Source organism: Labeo rohita, chromosome 8 (assembly GCF_022985175.1).
Source record: "Labeo rohita strain BAU-BD-2019 chromosome 8, IGBB_LRoh.1.0, whole genome shotgun sequence".
NCBI classification, from domain to species: domain Eukaryota; kingdom Metazoa; phylum Chordata; class Actinopteri; order Cypriniformes; family Cyprinidae; genus Labeo; species Labeo rohita.
The window spans coordinates 7253647-7271537 of NC_066876.1; the positions used below are offsets into that span (position 1 = coordinate 7253647).

Here is a 17891-nt window from a genome sequence, read left to right on the forward strand (position 1 = left end):
GGCAGTCCTAGGGTGAGGGCTCCCTCTGCTGGCTTGGCGTTACAGAATCCCCCCCCCCCCAGGAGCGACTCCTGGCGCTCTAAACAGCAACAGTCCAGGTGGGTGGGGGAACAGAAGCAAAACAGGGGGTGGGACGGAGGGCCAGGTCCATGTAGAGCAGGTGGGCCTGGATCGTGGAGCAGGGACAGACAGTGAAGCACTGGAGGACCTGGATCGTGGAGCAGGGACAGACAGTGAAGCACTAGAGGACCTGGATCGTGGAGCAGGGACAGACAGTGAAGCACTGGAGGACCTGGACCATGGAGCTGTGGCAGACAGTGGAACCTTGGAGGACCAGGACCGTGGAGCTGTGACAGACAGTGGAACCTTGGAGGACCTGGGCCATGGAGCAGTAGCAGACCATGAAGTACTGGAGGGCCTGGGCCATGGAGCAATGGCAGAGTAGGGGACCATGGTGGGGCAGGCAGAACAGGTAGAGCAGGGAGCCATGGCGAGGCAGGCAGAGCAGGCAGAACAAGAAGCCATGGCGAGGCAGGCAGAGCAGGCAGAACAGGGAGCCATTGCAGGGCAGGTAGAGCAGACAGGAGCAGAGTTATCCATAGTGGGACTAATGACATGCATAGCAGAGCGGTGTATACATGAATGATTTCTTTGGTCGTGGCATGACCGACAGAGTGTTCCATATTGGCCTTCTTGATTGCAACCTGGCGGGCAGAGAGTTCATCCTGGAACGCCGCCCCCATAGGAGGATCCACAGCTTGTGCTGACACCTCTGGGGGCATGGGCGCAGATGCTTGGGCAGGTGAGGCAGGGAAGTTATAAACGTCCTTCATGGCCGTGACAGGACAGGCAGAGAGTCCTTGGGGAAACGCCACCCCTTTAGGGGGTTCTGCAGCCGGAGCTGCTGCTTCTGGGGGCATTGGCGCAGACTCGTTGACAGAAGAGGCCTCTGGCGTAGACTCATGGACAGGCGAGGCCTCTGGAGTTAACTCGTGTACCGGCGAGGACTCTGGAGCAGACTTGTGGACAGACGAGGCCTCTGGAGCAGAGTGTGCAGCCCACACACTGAAAATGGCAACAGCCATTACAGGCAGCACAGTAGACAGTAGGATGTCTGGTGACTTTGAGGGTGTGGATGTTATGGACTTGTGGCTTGGAAGCGTGGGCTCTGCGTGGCTTGGGAGCGTGGGCTCTACGTGGCTTGGGAGCGTGGGCTCTGCGTGGCTTGGGAGCGTGGGCTCTGCGAGGTCAGCTGATATGTGAGGTGGTTTGAGAAGGTTAAAGGGGACCTGGTGAGGTTTTGGTAGGACAGCCGTGGCCGGACTTGACTCAGGGAGGCCTGCCATGGCCGGACTTGACTCAGGGAGGCCTGTCGTGGCCTGACCTGGTTCATGAAGATCAACTGTGGCTTGGCCTGGCTCAGGAACAACGGCAGCAACTTGACTTGGCTCATGAAGAACAACTGTGGCTTGGCTTGGCTCATGGACGACAGTCGCAATTTGACTTGACTCATGGAGATCTGCTGCAACTTGGTTTGACTCAGGAACAACATGGCTTGGCTCAGGGAAGACAGCAGCAACTTGACTCGTGAAGATCTGCTGCGACATGGCTTGGCTCAGGAACAACATGGCTTGGCTCATGGGGCACAGCTGTGACTTGGCTTGACTCGTGGGGCACGGCTGTGTCTTGGCTTGACTCATGGAGAACCACAGCTGTGTCTTGGCTTGACTCGTGGGGCACAGCTGTGTCTTGGCTTGACTCATGGAAAACAGCTGTAACTTGGCTTGATTCATGGGGAACAGCTGTGTCCTTGCTTGACTCATGGAGAACAGCTGTAACTTGGCTTGATTCATGGAGAACAGTAGCTTTGGCTTGACTTGACTCTGTTGCTTGACTTGACTCTGTTGCTTGACTTGACTCTGTTGCTTGACTGGGCTCTGAAACTTGACTTGACCCTGGAGCTTGACTGGACTTGGAAGCTTTGGACTTTGGAGCAGCAGCTGTAGCTTGACTTGACACAGGAGACACAGCTGCAACTTGACCTGACTCTGAAGATGCACCTGCAGCTTGACTTGGCTCTGCAGTTTGACCTGAATCAGGGGTAGCTGCCGTGACATGAGGGAGTGCCTTCTTAGCTGTCCATACAGCTATTAGGGGTGAGTCCAGAACGTGGGTCATCATGTGGCGTGACTTGGAGACAGCGACCATCTTATGGAGTGGCTCTGGGATGGCGGCCATCTTGTGAACTGGCTTGGGGAAGGCGGCCATCTTGTGGACTGGCTCTGGAATGGCGGCCATCTTGTGAACAGGTTTGGGGATGGCGGCCATCTTGTGGACTGGCTCTGGGATGGCGGCCATCTTGTGGACTGGCTCAGGGACGGCGGCCATCTTGTGAAGTGGCTCTGGGATGGTGGCCATCTTGTGGACTGGTTGTGGGAGGGCGGCCATGACGGGTGCAGACTCTGGACGGGCGGCCATGACAGGTGCAGACTCTGGACGGGCAGCCATGACGTGAGCAGGCCCTGGAGCGGCAGGCGTGGCGTGAGCAGGCTTTGGCTTGGCAGGCATGACGTGAACAGGCTTTGGCTTGGTGGACGTGACTTGAGCTGGCTGTGGCGTGGTGGTTGCTGCGGGATTGCGGGATTGCGGGGTCCCTCGTCCGCAATCCCAACAGTGTAAGGTGAGCCGCTTAACCGGAGTGCAAGATCTATGTAACTTTCAAGAGTCCAATGTGGGGTATTGCGTGGCATCAGATATGAAATGTCCTTACATAAGCCAAAACGGAAAAGATCTTTAAGGGATGTATCATTAAAGTTCACCTGATAACACAGTTCACAGAAGTTGGTTACGTAATCCTCTATTGGACGGTTTCCTTGTCTGAGACTGATGAGACGATCTGCTGGGTCCATGGTTGGTCGTGTATTCGTAACTTCCACTGGATTCATGGGAGGCGAAGTATTCTGTAACGAGGACGCTGAGGCAGAAGTAGAATCCATTTGCGGTTGTTTATTCACGTTGACAGAGTACAGAGAAACAGGCAGGGGGTCAATACCGGAAAGGCAGTCCAATAGCATACACAACACAAAGGTAATCCAAGCAGCAGAGTAAAAAACAGGCAGTGGGTCAAATACCGAGAAGACAGTCCAATCTAGCAAACAATCCGACAGGGGTAATCCGTAAACTCAATAATCCAGAAACAAAGCAAGATAGCAACAGGTAATCCAACAGAGTAATATAAACGCTCGGTAAGGCAGATGGAACTGGCAATACTTCGCGAAGTACTAAGCACATGGCCAGTCTTTATATAGTGACAAACAGGAAGTAGCAGTAGTAGCAGCAGAGGGAGAAAACCCGTAAGAGCTCCATTTGTCTTCAGAACACAAATTAAGATATCTTTGATAAAATCCAAGAGCTATTTGACTATTTTAATTTTAGGGTGAACTATTCTTTTAACAGAACAATATATGCATGTTTTATTCCAAGTCTTCTGAATACGTGGATAGACTTGTGTGAAAACTTAAAGACTTAAATCTACATTACCGTTCAAATGTTTCACCAAGGCTGCATTTATTTGATCAAAAATACAGTAGAAGAGAAATAATGTGAAATTTTAGTACAGTTTAAAAGACCTGTTTTATGTTTGGATCTATTTTAAAATGTCATTTCTGTGACACAAAGCTGAATTTTCAGCATCATTACTCCAGTCAGTGTTACATGATCCTTCACAAATCAATCTAACATGATTTGCTGTTCAGGAAATGTTTTTGCTGCTTAATATAATTGTGAAAAGTGTGATTATTTTTTATTTTATCAATTTTATCATTATTTTATTATTATTATTATTATTTTTATTTATTTTTTTATTTTTTTTATTTTTTGGAAATAATGTTTTGCAACATTATAAATGTCTTTGCTGTCACTTCTGATCAATTATATCCATCCTTGTCGAATAAAACTTTAAATATGAAGATTAATCAGGACTGATTAAGTGTCCAACTGGAAGTGTGTTGTTGGACTTTCATGCCTGACTCAAACCACAGTGCTTCTCTTTTTCATTTTTTAGAACAGTTCACTGAATATGACACCTGTCTGTTCTTTTTGGGATTTCGACCTGACGTAAGCCATTTTCATATATTTACATTTATTGTATTTGTGAATTCTCTTCTTATGTTCTTTCATTTATGTTTTGTACAACTGATGAAATCTTGTTTTGTCTTGACACCTCAGGCCAGAGGGTGGAGGATGGTCAACAAGGGGTTGCACTGTTATTTACAGTCAGAACAACTCAACTTCCTGTTCCTGTAATCACACTACCAACTTTGCCTTACTGTTACAGATCTCCGATTTTGATGTAAGAAGGTTTTTAATAAGCAGTACCTGTAGTAGATAAATAAATTATGATAAAAAAGGCTAGATACTGTATATGAACTTGACCAACAATTATTTACTTTGCTTATGTTAACTGTGTTATTTTAATATACTGTATGTGTTAATATTTTGTATATATTTTTGGATTAGCTTTTTTTTTTTCAGTAATTTCTGTACATCACCTGAAACCTATGTCAGGTAGTTGCCAAGGCGGAATCTCTCATTTTCAAGCTTAGGTTTAAAAAAAAAAAAAATCTAATACATATATTTTATTCTGATATTTAGATATTATTTAATTTTATTTTATTTCAAATTTATTTTTATTGCCAAAAAATATTTTGGCTTTAGTTACAATAATGACCCTGGTTGCAAATAAACATAAAGAAGCTGAGTCAGACCACTATAGAAAAGAAAATGTTAAATTAAATTAAATTAAATTAAATTAAAACAGCCAAAAAATGTATATGTTAATTGAATGTATCGTTAAATAAATATAGTTGAATACATTTAATAAAAAAATCAGCAGAAGGCATTTCAGATATTCATTAATGTCATAATATTGTGGGTAATTCTTATTAAAATGTGAATTTAAAAAAAAAAAAAAAAAAAAAAAAAAAAAACTACACTTACAGCACTAAAAATCAGTAGTACATCAAAATTCAAATTGCTACTTAAATCCTTTGTGTGTGTTCTAGACAAATTTTGAAAAGCATATGACAAGCCTGCAGATCTTCAGTTTGATTGGCTCTGGTGTGTCTCTGTGTGGTCTCATCTTCACATTTATTCTCTTCGTGGCTGTTGGGTGAGTTTCTCTGTGTTTATAGGTGTTATTACACACACAAAAAAAATAACCATGCAACTGTATAGTGCTGCTCTCACATCCAGCACCTTACCTGGCATTGCATTATTTGTTGCTCTCTGTCTCCCTCTAGTGTCCCAAAGTCAGATCGGACTACAGTTCACAAAAACCTGATAGCGGCGCTGGCTGTTGCTCAGTTACTTCTTATTTTCAGCAAATGGGCTGAGGGAAACAAGGTCTGACTTCTATATCTGACCTGAGAGTCGCAACTGTCAGATACAAAAATAATATGTACTATTACATCCAATATCTATTTTACAAACCAATTTAAATGGCATTTTTGCATTCTAGTAAACATTTCTGATGTAGATAACATACTGATGGGGAGGCATGGATGTGTTTTTGTCAGCATTTGAATAAAGTATATGTATGTTGATGTGGAGCAGGAAGCCTGTTGGATGGTGACGGCGCTCCTGCATCTGTTTTTCCTGTCGTCTTTCTGCTGGATGCTAGTGGAGGGATTGCTGCTCTGGAGTAAAGTGGTTTCTGTTAACATCAGCGAGGAGAGGAGAATGAAGCTGTACCATGTGCTGGGTTGGGGTGAGAACTGTCTGTCTGTGTGTGTGTGTGTGTAAATCATTATGATTCATGTTCTGTTTGATTAACCTTCCTCTCATGCATTGTGTCTGTGTTTGCTTTGTCTTTCTTAGGGCTGCCGGTTGTTATAGTCGCTGTAACCTTGGCAGCCTCTTTGGATCAGTACAAAGCACAGGAGTACTGCTGGCTGAACCTTCAGTCGCATGTTATTTGGGCTTTTGCGGGGCCTGTGCTCATTGTTTTGGCCGTAAGTATATCATAAGTGTGCAGTTCCTCAAGTGAGTGTGTGTGTGTGTGTGTGTCAGAATAATTGTCACAATGGAGCTCTTATTTGCTTTTGAGTGTATGAACATATGCAGTACAGTTTCGATGGTATAAAGTCACCATGAAATCTATTTCCTAAATACATTTTATAGATCATATTGTTAATGATTTATCTGTGCATATGTTTGCTTTTAACATTGTCATGTTTAATTAAAACGACTGGATCTTACGCTGAAACAGACTTTTCTATGGAAGCCTTTTTCCACCATTGAATAAGAAAATTTAAAAAAGGTTATTGTGACTTTTTGTATCAGAATTTTGACTTTTTTGTCAGAATTGTGTAATACAAATTCGAAATTCTGACTTTATTTTTCAGAATTGCAATCTCAGAATTTTTATCCCCAGGTTTCATAGACAAGGCTTAAGCCTAGTCCCAGACTAAATTGCATGTCTGGGCTGTTTTAACTGAAAGAAACCTGCACTGACTGATCTTAAAATATGTCTGTTTCATTGTTATGTAAAAAAGGTGCACACCAGTAGTGTTTTTATCATGTTTATGGCATGTTTATGAAAACTACTTAAATGTCCTAACTGAACTATGACCTAAAGCTGGCTTAAAGGAGAAGTCCACTTCCAGAACAAAAATTGACATATAATATTTTTTGAGAATGTTTTTTGTAAACGATCCCAGCCGAGGAAGAAGGGTTTTATCTAGCGAAACGATTTTCATAAAAATAATACAATTTATATATTTTTTAAATCTCAAACACTCGTCTTGCCGTACTTCTCCACCTCTGTTTTTTCCGGTTCATGACAGTTAGGGTATGTCGAAAAACTCCCATCTCATGTTCTTCCTCAACTTAAAAATCGTCCTATATCGCTGTTTTACCTTTTTTGTTAAGGGTGTTTGATCTTCTTTGCATGTTCACTTTGCATAGACTGGGTCTGTACATCTGCAGCAATGTAGGTTGATTTTGAAATGATTTTTGAAGTTGAGAGAGAAAATACAAGTTTTCCAACATACCCTAACTGTCTTTAGTCAGAATACACACAGAGTTCAGGGAGAGCAAGACAAGGCGAGCGTTTGAGATTAAAAAGTATTTGAATAGTATTTTTTAATTAAAAATAACAGATCATTATGCTAGATAAGACCCTTCTTCCTCGGCTGGGATTGTTTTTACAACCGCATTTGGGGTTTGAAGCCGCATTTAAACTGCATTTTAGAAAGTTCAAACTCAGGGCACCATATCAGTCCAATATATGGAGAAATATCCTGAACTGAAAAACACAATTTCTTTACGGCTGAAGAAAGAAAGACATGAACATCTTGGATGACAAGGGTGTGAGTAACTTTAACTTAAGACCTGTTTGTGAAACCAGGCCTGTATGTCACAGTTCTGACTTAACTCGCAATTGCAAGTTATAAAGTCCAGTTTTGAGGGGGAGAAAAGACCGACATTCCCTGTCTTTATAACACACAATTGCGAGTTAATCAGAACTTGCAATTCTGAGAAAAAAACTGGACTTTATAACTAACAATTCACAATATAACTTACAATATAACTCACAATAAAGTCCAATTTTGAGGGGGAAAAAAGACTGAGGTTCTCAGAATTGCGAGTTTATATCTCACAATTCTGACTTAACAATTTCGTGTTATAAAGACAGAATTGTGACATATATCTCGCAAAAAAGTCAGAATTGTGAGATGTAAACTCACAGTTGCGAGGAAAAAAGTCAGAATTATGAGAAGTCAGAATTATAAGTTGCAATTACCTATTTTTATTTTTTTAAACTTCTTCCCTCATTGGTCTTACTTGTATTAGTCTCTCATGATAGATATGATTCTCTGTTCTTAGATCAACTCTGTGGTGCTTTTTCGGGTTGTAATGGTTACAGTGGCCAGTGCACGTCGCAGAGCCAAAATGCTGACGCCCAGTTCTGATTCAAAACTTCACACGCTGGATCTTACCTGGTGAATTTTTTTTACTTTTCATCTTCCTTTGAAACAAAAACAAGCCAGTTAGGAAATAGAGAGCAGTATCAGCCAGTCATTTCTCGTATTTGTAGACATTTCTGTTTTTTCTCTTATCTTGTTGAACAGAGGAAGTAGCGCGAAAACACCTGTCCACCAGTAACTCATTTGTTCCTATCAGCCACCTGGACTTGATATGATACAAATAGCCACAGAGACTCGTTTGTCCTGTTATATGGATATTTCCTACAACGAAAGAGCAGAAATGAATCAGAAGTGTCTGTATAATTAGCTAGTTAAACAGAGACCTGAAGGTGTCCTTGAAGTAAAACTGAGCAGCCTAGCCAATGCATTCAGCCTCACTGGCTGTCAGTAATATGAAGGTTTAATATTGTGTTTGTGTGCACATGCAGGGCAGCGACGCGACCGGTATTGATCTTGTTACCAGTTTTAGGTCTGACCTGGCTGTGTGGAGTGCTGGTACACTTGTCTGTCGGCTTGGCCTACCTGTTCATCGCGCTCAATGCTTTTCAGGTAGCACACAACACTTACATTTCAAGGAAATACACTTAAAAATAAGCTCATAATTCGATAAATGCATGATGTTTCCAAAGTCTATGATTCTTCGTCAAAATCGGCCAGCTCTAATTCATCCATGCACGTTTAGCCTTGGTCTTAATCAAACTCCAGTCTGTCAGCACATTTGAAATGAACTTCCTCTCTCGGTTTTTAGCTTCGTGTAGCTCTTTTGGACTGTTTCTTTTTTCCTCCCATGTCTATAATGAATGAGAGCTGAATTCCCTCCCTGAGCTTGTTAATGTAGATTTACTGTATGCGTCTGGGAAAAAGATAAAAGAAGCACAAGACAGATAGAGAAAATGGGGGAGACACACAGAGAGGAGGAGACACATGAGCAGAGTCCATCACTGCAAGGAAACTCTTCTGATAATTAGCCAGTGCACATCTGTCTCGAATGTTTTATGTAGCAGAGATCTGGGAGAACAGCAAGTGCAAAGATGCAGGAAGTATATGGAGCACATTTGTTTAGCTGTAATGTATGACTGATTCAACACTAACTGCTAACAAGGGTTAAAATAAAGCTTGATAACACTTTACTTGACCTTTTAGCTGTCACCCGTCCCCTCAGTGGGATGCCTAAGTTACTTCACTATATTATAACTAAATCCTAATCTAATCATGACAAACTGTATATCATTGGAAAGGTCTAAGACTCCTAAATAGATATTTTATCACTGTTATTTTCTACAAATTATCAGTGGTGGACAGTACTGAAGTAGTTGTACTTTGTTACTCTACTTAAGTAGCCTACATTTTTCAAGTATCTGTACTTTACTGGAGTAGTTTTTATTTTGAGTAACTTTCACTTTTACTTCACTACATTCCAAAGCATAAGATCGTACTTTTTACTTCACTACATTTCATAAAACATATTGTTACTTCTTATAATACAGGTGCATCTCAGTAAATTAGAATGTTGTGGAAAAGTTCATTTCAGTAATTCAACTCAAATTGTGAAACTCGTGTATTAAATAAATTCTAAAGGTTCTTTTAATTGTGATGATTTTGGCTCACATTTAACAAAAACCCACTAAATCTCAACAAATTAGAATACTTCATAAGACCAATAAAAAAAAAAAAAACATTTTTAGTGAATTGTTGGCCTTCTGGAAAGTATGTTCATTTACTGTATATGTACTCAATACTTGGTAGGGGCTCCTTTTGCTTTAATTACTGCCTCAATTCAGCATGGCATGGAGGTGATCAGTCTGTGGCACTGCTGAGGTGGTGGAAGCCCAGGTTTCTTTGACAGTGGCCTTCAGCTCATCTGCATTTTTTTTGGTCTCTTGTTTCTCATTTTCCTCTTGACATTACCCCTTAGATTCTCTATGGGGTTCAGGTCTGGTGAGTTTGCTGGCCAGTCAAGCACACCAACACCATGGTCATTTTACCAACTTTTGGTGCTTTTGGCAGTGTGGGCAGGTGCCAAATCCTGCTGGAAAATGAAATCAGCATCTTTAAAAAGCTGGTCAGCAGAAGGAAGCATGAAGTGCTCTAAAATGTCTTGGTAAACGGGTGCAGTGATTTGGTTTTCAAAAAACACAGTGGACCAAAACCAGCAGATGACATTGCACCCCAAATCATCACAGACTGTGGAAACTCAACACTGGACTTCAAGCAACTTGGGCTATGAGCTTCTCCACCCTTCCTCCAGACTCTAGGACCTTGGTTTCCAAATGAAATACAAAACTTGCTCTCATCTGAAAAAGGACTTTGGACCAACAGTCCATTTCTTCTTCTCCTTAGCCCAGATAAGACGCCTCAGGTGGTTCAGGAGTGCTTTAACAAGAGGAATACGACAGCTGTAGCCAAATTCCTTGACACATCTGTGTGTGGTGGCTCTTGATGCCTTGACCCCAGCCTCAGTCCTTGTGAAGTTCACCCAAATTCTTGATGCTTGACAAACCTCTCAAGGCTCCTGTTCTCTCGGTTGGTTGTGCATCTTTTTCTTCCACACTTTTTCCTTCCACTCAACTTTCTGTTAACATGCTTGGATGCAGCACTCTGTAAACAGCCAGCTTCGTTGGCAATGAATGTTTGTGGCTTACCCTCCTTGTGAAGGGTATCAATGATTGTCTTCTGGACAACTGTCAGATCAGCAGTCTTCCCCATGATTGTGTAGCCTAGTGAACCAAACTGAGAGACCATTCTGAAGGCTCAGGAAACCTTTGCAGGTGTTTTGAGTTGATTAGCTGATTGGCATGTCACCATATTCTAATTTGTTGAGACAGTGAATTGGTGGGTTTTTGTTAAATGTGAGCCAAAATTATCAGAATTAAAAGAACTAAAGACTTAAACTACTTCAGTCTGTGTTCATTGAATTTATTTAATACACAAGTTTCACAATTTGAGTTGAATTACTGAAATAAATGAACTTTTCCACAACATTCTAATTTATTGAGATGCACCGGTAGTCCATATCAACAACAAAAATGTATTTTGACTCCATATAGTGGTTATTTTGGGAAAATCCCAGGTATTTTGAGCAGTAGGATTATATAAAATATATGCTATTATAAAATTAAATTAAGTAGCCTATATAAGATTGCAAAATAAATCTATAAATCTAATTTTTTTACTTAAATACATAAAAAACTCTAGTAAAATTGAAAAAAGAGCACTTTTACTTTTACTGGAGTAATATTTTAGTATCTGTACTTTTACTCAAGTGCTTGATTTGTGTACTTCGTCCACCACTGCAAATTATGTAGGAACAGTAATAAATTCGTAACAGTAATAAATTAATAATATTTTATGACAAGAGTGCACCTCAAAAATCCATATCATATCAGGAGTTCTCACCTTTGTCACAGAAAGTCTTTTTTTGTTGCCTTTTTCCCTATCACGTTTCAGAGATCACAATAAATGATATATCAAGTGAAAGCTTAAAACCTCTAAATTAATCCTATGAAAGCCATTTTAAAATCTGAACTTTAAAATGGTACTTTAAAATCATATTACAAAATGTATTTGTTCATGAATTATAATAATTTAAGTTTGGTTAGTGCACCACATTATGTTCAAAAATGGGGGTGACAGTTAAAGGGTTAAAGCCTTTGTGTATAATGTATTAGAAAAGTAGTCAATGCATTAATTATGCATTGTATAATCTCATTAATAATTGTAACCACAGTGCATTATAACACTTACAGTATGCATTTTAAATTTAGTTATAATTATTTACGACAAGATATAATGTATTACAATGCACATTATAAACAATTATAATGCATTATACCCTTTAATAACCCTTTATGTCGGTGCTGATAGCCTAGCGGTTAGTGCACTGACATATAGTGCAACAGCACCTCTGGCAACCTGAGTTCGAGTCCTGACTCGTGGTCCTTTGCCAATCCCGTTCCCAACTCTCCACCCCATGCTTTCCTGTCAATGTGTACTGTCTTGTCTGTTAAAAAGCCAAAAAAAAAAACCTTTATAGTGCATTATACAATAAGGCTTTAAATAAAGTGTAACCTTATAAATTTTTTATGATTTGAGCTTCTAGTCATTTTTAAAGATTTGTTATTTTTAAACGGTTTATTACACCACAGACACTGAACCTTTAGACAGATTTTACAACATTTATAAAAATATTTTAAGCTTTTTTTTTTTTAGATTTTGGCCTAGAAAACGAAAAAGGTCATTTTAATGTTTATTATATTATGATTTTTATTTAAATTATTATTGCTTAATCTTAAAACACGGTTATTGGTTTAAACCCACAAAACCTGTCAGTTACCTTTCATATTATCTCCCTAAATTAAAAAGAGAAATGAGAAATTATTTTGCAGAATTATGAATTTTCTTTATATTATGCATTTGTTTTTTTTTAAATGTGCTTTTTTTATTGTGACATAATTTTTATTACAGTTCAATATATTTCCACCTCCCCAAATTTTAGCTACTGTAGTGCAAAGAAATAAAAAATAAAAAATCTAATTTATGCATATAGATTACTATTATCATTATTATTATTACCTGTATGGTATAATATTTGTTACACTAAATTAAATAAAAATGTTTTTATTAAATTCCTTGTGCCCAAAGGATGATTTATGACCCAAAAATAGGCTTCATTTTCTTTCTGCAGAATATAATTTTTTATAATTTTTTTTTTTTTTTCAATAATTTGTAGAATTGGAGATGAAATACTTTTATTTTTATTCATGTATTATTGCTTTGACAATGTTGCAAACCATACAGTAGAATGACCCAAAAACACTGATACAATATTATAAATGAACTGTACATATAAACATCTTTAAATGGCTTTTATTAAGTTTAAAAGTTACTTTGCTCAGTGTTGTTAACATTATAATCACTAGCAAGAGTGAGTGTCCATGTTATTTCACTAACCGTGTCCTCTCATTCTAGGGCCTGTATATTTTTCTGGTGTATGCGGTTTACAACAGTGAGGTATGACCTCTACAATAACATCTATCAGTTTATATTTCTTATCTTATATTTCAATAGTACAAGGAACTTGTGTGATTTCCTTTCTAAATTGCAACACAGTACTGTTTCTGAATGTTTTATGATAATGTAGGTGCGGAATGCCATAAGAAGAATTCAGGACAAGCGAAAAGCTTTGTCATTTACAGTAAGGCCTAATTTTTGCACATTTAAATAGTTTAAAATCTATTTCTGTGATTGTACTCACTTCTGGTGTCATTTCCTGTTGCAGAACTGCTCACAGCCTATCAGCTTCTTGCCCTCCCAAAAATCTCCCAGTGATTCATGGGTACACAGCCTGCCGACTCATTCCAGCCCAGAGAGCAGCGAGACCTCGACACCCATCACCACCTCCACAGCCAACTCGCTCGTCTTTAAGAACGGTGCGTGACCACAATCTGCAGCTAAATTTGTGTTAAATTTAGACAAGCAGATTTGCTTGGGTGTAACATCTCTGTCCTTACTCTTTATTTGTTAGAACGGTTTAAAGAAGACAATGTTGTGAGTTTCCCATTAAAACCAGCCAACGGAAGTCAGGTAAGCTGCAAACCACATATATTCAAACAAGAATGGCTTTATATTTTTCACTGATGATTTTATACACATCACTTAACCTTGCCGGTAGTACGCATCATCAAATAGTAATTAGGCTTGTCACAACAACCAGTTGTAAAAAATTGAACAAAACCATTACATTTATATTTCATAATTCTCAACACCACCAAATAAAAAAACTCAAATGAACTAACAAAGTACTAATTATTAATAAATTACACAGCTACTAAGTTTATTCAACCATATCTGGATACATACAGTACACTCACGCTAAACAGTGTATTATATGGCAAATTTCAAATGTGTGATTGTTATAGCAATAAAAATGTTGACTATATTATTGCTCAGCAACATATTAAAAGTTGCATATATAGTACATCCTACATACTGTATGCTTACGTAAATAAATATTCTATATGATAAATCTCAGCTGCATGTCACAAATAATTGTCAATTTTATCCATATTCATGCTGTACACTCCCATTAAGTGATAAACACTGTACAGTTGCATGAGAAAGTTTGGGAATTCCTTGCAGAATCTGTGAAAATGTGAATAATTTAACAAAGTAAGAGAGATCATGCAAAATGCATGTTATTTTTTATTTAGTACTGTGCTGAGTAAGATGTTTTACATAAAAGATGTTCACATAAAGACCAAAAAATGATTAAAATTATTAAAATAACCCCCTTCAAAAGTTTGAGAAAAGTCCAGATCCTGCAGATTCTTCAGTTTTCCAGCATTTTTTGCATATTAGAACCCTTTCCAGCAGTGACTGTATGGTTTTGGTATCCATCTTTTCACACTGAGGACAATTGAGGGACTCAAACATAACTATTAAAAAAGGTTCAAACATTCACTGATGCTCCAGAAGGAAACATGATGCATTAAGAGCCGGGGTGAAAACATTTTGAATTTAAAGATCAAGGTAAATTGTACTTAATTTGTCTTCCAGGAAACATGCCAGTATCTTCTGTTGCTTCCGAATGGCAGTACTAAATGGGGAAAAAATGATATTTCAACAAAATAAGACAAATTTGGACAACTTCATCCTGAAGTTTTCACCCCTGGCTCTTAATGCATTGTGTTTCCTTCTGGAGCATCAGTGAGTGTTTGAACCTTTTTTAATAGTTGGGTTTGAGTACCTCAATTGTCCTCGGTATGAAAAGATGGATCTTAAAATCATAGTCACTGCTGGAAAGGGTTCAAATATGCAAAAGATGCTGGAAAACTGAAGAATCTGCAGGACCTGAAGGATTTTTCTGAAGAACAGTGCTCAGTTTAACTGTTCAGAACAAACCAGGGACTCATGAACTACCATCACAAAACAAAAAAACTGTCATAGATAATCCACGTATTAGGAATACACACAGTATTAAGGACCAAGGGTTCCCAAACGTTTGCAGGGGTTATTTTAATAATTTCAGCTATTTTTGTCTTGTGGACTGTATGTAAAAATCTTTTATGTAAAATATCTTACTCAGGAAGTCTCTCTTATTTTGTTACAGTTTTTCTCAGTCGCTTTGGTGCATTTCTCACAACACTATTTACATTTGCACAACATTTACTTCAACCTCCACAACATTTAGTCATTTGTGCACATCATAGTAGCAGTTTCTCATTCCTTCCAACAAATTGCAAATGCTTTTGGACATGCATCAATTGCTTTCATACAACTCTCTGCTGTTTTATAACATTATCATTTGCTTATGTCATGTCAGTCAAAATTAACTAAACTTGTGAATGCTGAATAGTCATTCCATATAAAACTAATAGTCCTCATTTCATTGCTTGAGTCATTACATACAAAAATGTTGAACTAGTTGTCAAAATCTGTCAAGCAAATTTTTATATTTTATTTTTTTCCTGAAAATGTCTTCTAAATTGAACAATTTCTGCAAATGTGCATGAATGATTTACATACCTATATGTTGTAGGTTCAGTTCCAATATGTACTGCAATATTGTTTACAATTGTGCACAGCTCTACCCAAAGGGAGTTTATGTTTGTTGTAAATAAGGGTGTATTTATTCGTTTGCACAATGCTTTGAATAAATTAGAATTGCAAAGAGCATATGAAGTAAAAATGTGAAACATACATATTCAGTGTCTTGTACTCAGATACCTCACTAAATACAGTAATGTCTAGCTTTACTGTAGTTTTCAAATGGCTGTGCAAATAGTATATAGTGCTGTCTTGAGCATTTTCAGGAAGTGTCACCAAAATCTGACTTTTTTGCATAGGAAAAAATTTACAGAGTAAACTGTCATAATGAAAACATGACAAAGCCATTTGACTATCTTGTTCATAAACAATGGTGTCAGGACTTTTCATCTTGATGACACTGACACTTTCATTGACATGAATACTTGCTTTTGAGGAATGAGCTATCCATTTTGAGCAAGTGACACGCTTTTGCAGGTTATCAACTAGGTTTTGCATTTTGTACTAATTGTTTTGAGAAATGCATTAACTGTTGTGCAAATGTAAATAGTGTTGTGAGAAATGCACCAAAGCGACTGAGAAAAACTGTAAAATTGTTCACATTTTCACAGATTCTGCAAGGGGTTCCCAAACTTTCACATGGAACTGTATAGCAAATCTCAACTGCCTTATTTTTCCACATAATGTTACTATATTATCATCCAGTTCTTTATGTAAAGTTGTATATGCAACTATATCTGCTTATGTACAGTAGGGTGATACTAGACATCAAATCTCAAAATCTCAAAACTGTGCAAATAGTATATAGTGCTGTCTTGAGCATTTTCAGGAAGTGTCACCAAAATCTGACTTTTTTGCATAGGAAAAAATTTACAGAGTAAACTGTCATAATGAAAACATGACAAAGCCATTTGACTATCTTGTTCATAAACAATGGTGTCAGGACTTTTCATCTTGATGACACTGACACTTTCATTGACATGAATACTTGCTTTTGAGGAATGAGCTATCCATTTTGAGCAAGTGACACGCTTTTGCAGGTTATCAACTAGGTTTTGCAGTTTGTACTAATTGTTTTGAGAAATGCATTAACTGTTGTGCAAATGTAAATAGTGTTGTGAGAAATGCACCAAAGCGACTGAGAAAAACTGTAAAATTGTTCACATTTTCACAGATTCTGCAAGGGGTTCCCAAACTTTCACATGGAACTGTATAGCAAATCTCAACTGCCTTATTTTTCCACATAATGTTACTATATTATCATCCAGTTCTTTATGTAAAGTTGTATATGCAACTATATCTGCTTATGTACAGTAGGGTGATACTAAACATCAAATCTCAAAACTTGCTTGTGCAGTTGCAAAATGTAAACTATATTATCACACAGCTCTAATCTCCTAAATACAAGGCATGAAGATAGGAATAGTTTACTCAAAAATGAAAATTACCCCATGATTACTCACCCTCAAGCCATTCAAGGTATACACGACTGTCTTCTTTCAGACGAATACAATCTGAGTTATATTTAAAAATGTCTTGGATCTTCCAGGCTTTATAATGGCAGTGAATGGGTGGTGAGATTTTGAAGTCCAATGAAGTGCATCCATCACCATAAAAAGTGCTCCACATGGCTCCTGGGGGTATATATTTAAAATTTGATAAACCGTAATCTCTAGCTTCCGCTAACTGTTGTACGCACGTTCACGAGAGAGTGCCGTTCCAGCAGATCACATAGGACGTAGGTGTAGTGTAAGCTCCGATGAGAATGTCTAGAACCTCTCTAGAACCAACTTTTCTCCTCTTGGTTTATATATCGAAATCCTCCAAAATTTCTTTACAAATCCTCATTTTGTACTTGTTTTGCTCTCTCCTCTGCACTTCCATGTTCGTCACTGCGTTCGCATATGTCCTACGTCATCCACTGAAACGCCACTCTCTCATTAACACGTGTACAACAGTTAGCGGAAGCTAGAGATGACGTATTATAAGGTTTAAAAAGTTTTAAACCTTTTTTTATAAGGTTTTCTTCCCAAATTCATGAATTTGATTCAGACGGATTTTATTAACCCCCAGAGCCACGTGGAGCACTTTTCACGATGATGGATGCACTTTATTAGACTTCAAAATCTCAACACCCATTCACTGCCATTATAAATCTAGGAAGTGGCAAGACATTTTTTAATATAACTCCGATTGTGTTCGTCTTAAAGAAGAAAATCATGTACACCTACACACATAGGATGACTTGAGGGTGAGTAAATCATGAGGTAATTTTAATTTTTGGGTGAACTATCCCTTTAAGACATTACATACAACAGCACCATGTTTTTCTGTAGAGCTGCTTTGAAACAGTGTGTA

At 38.4% G+C, this 17891-nt stretch overlaps 1 protein-coding gene across 1 annotated transcript in view; it reads left to right on the forward strand.

Annotated features, from left to right (window-relative positions):
- The window catches only part of adgrd2 (adhesion G protein-coupled receptor D2), a 34283-nt gene that overhangs the window by 15397 nt on the left and 995 nt on the right, over positions 1–17891 (forward strand). Inside the window, exons 13-24 of the mRNA XM_051116614.1 lie at positions 4064–4116; positions 4228–4351; positions 5064–5170; positions 5301–5403; positions 5614–5767; positions 5878–6011; positions 7888–8003; positions 8417–8537; positions 12957–12998; positions 13129–13182; positions 13267–13417; positions 13513–13571. Of these exons, the coding sequence (XP_050972571.1) occupies positions 4064–4116; positions 4228–4351; positions 5064–5170; positions 5301–5403; positions 5614–5767; positions 5878–6011; positions 7888–8003; positions 8417–8537; positions 12957–12998; positions 13129–13182; positions 13267–13417; positions 13513–13571 (1218 nt within the window). The remainder of the gene's footprint in view (positions 1–4063; positions 4117–4227; positions 4352–5063; positions 5171–5300; positions 5404–5613; positions 5768–5877; positions 6012–7887; positions 8004–8416; positions 8538–12956; positions 12999–13128; positions 13183–13266; positions 13418–13512; positions 13572–17891) is intronic.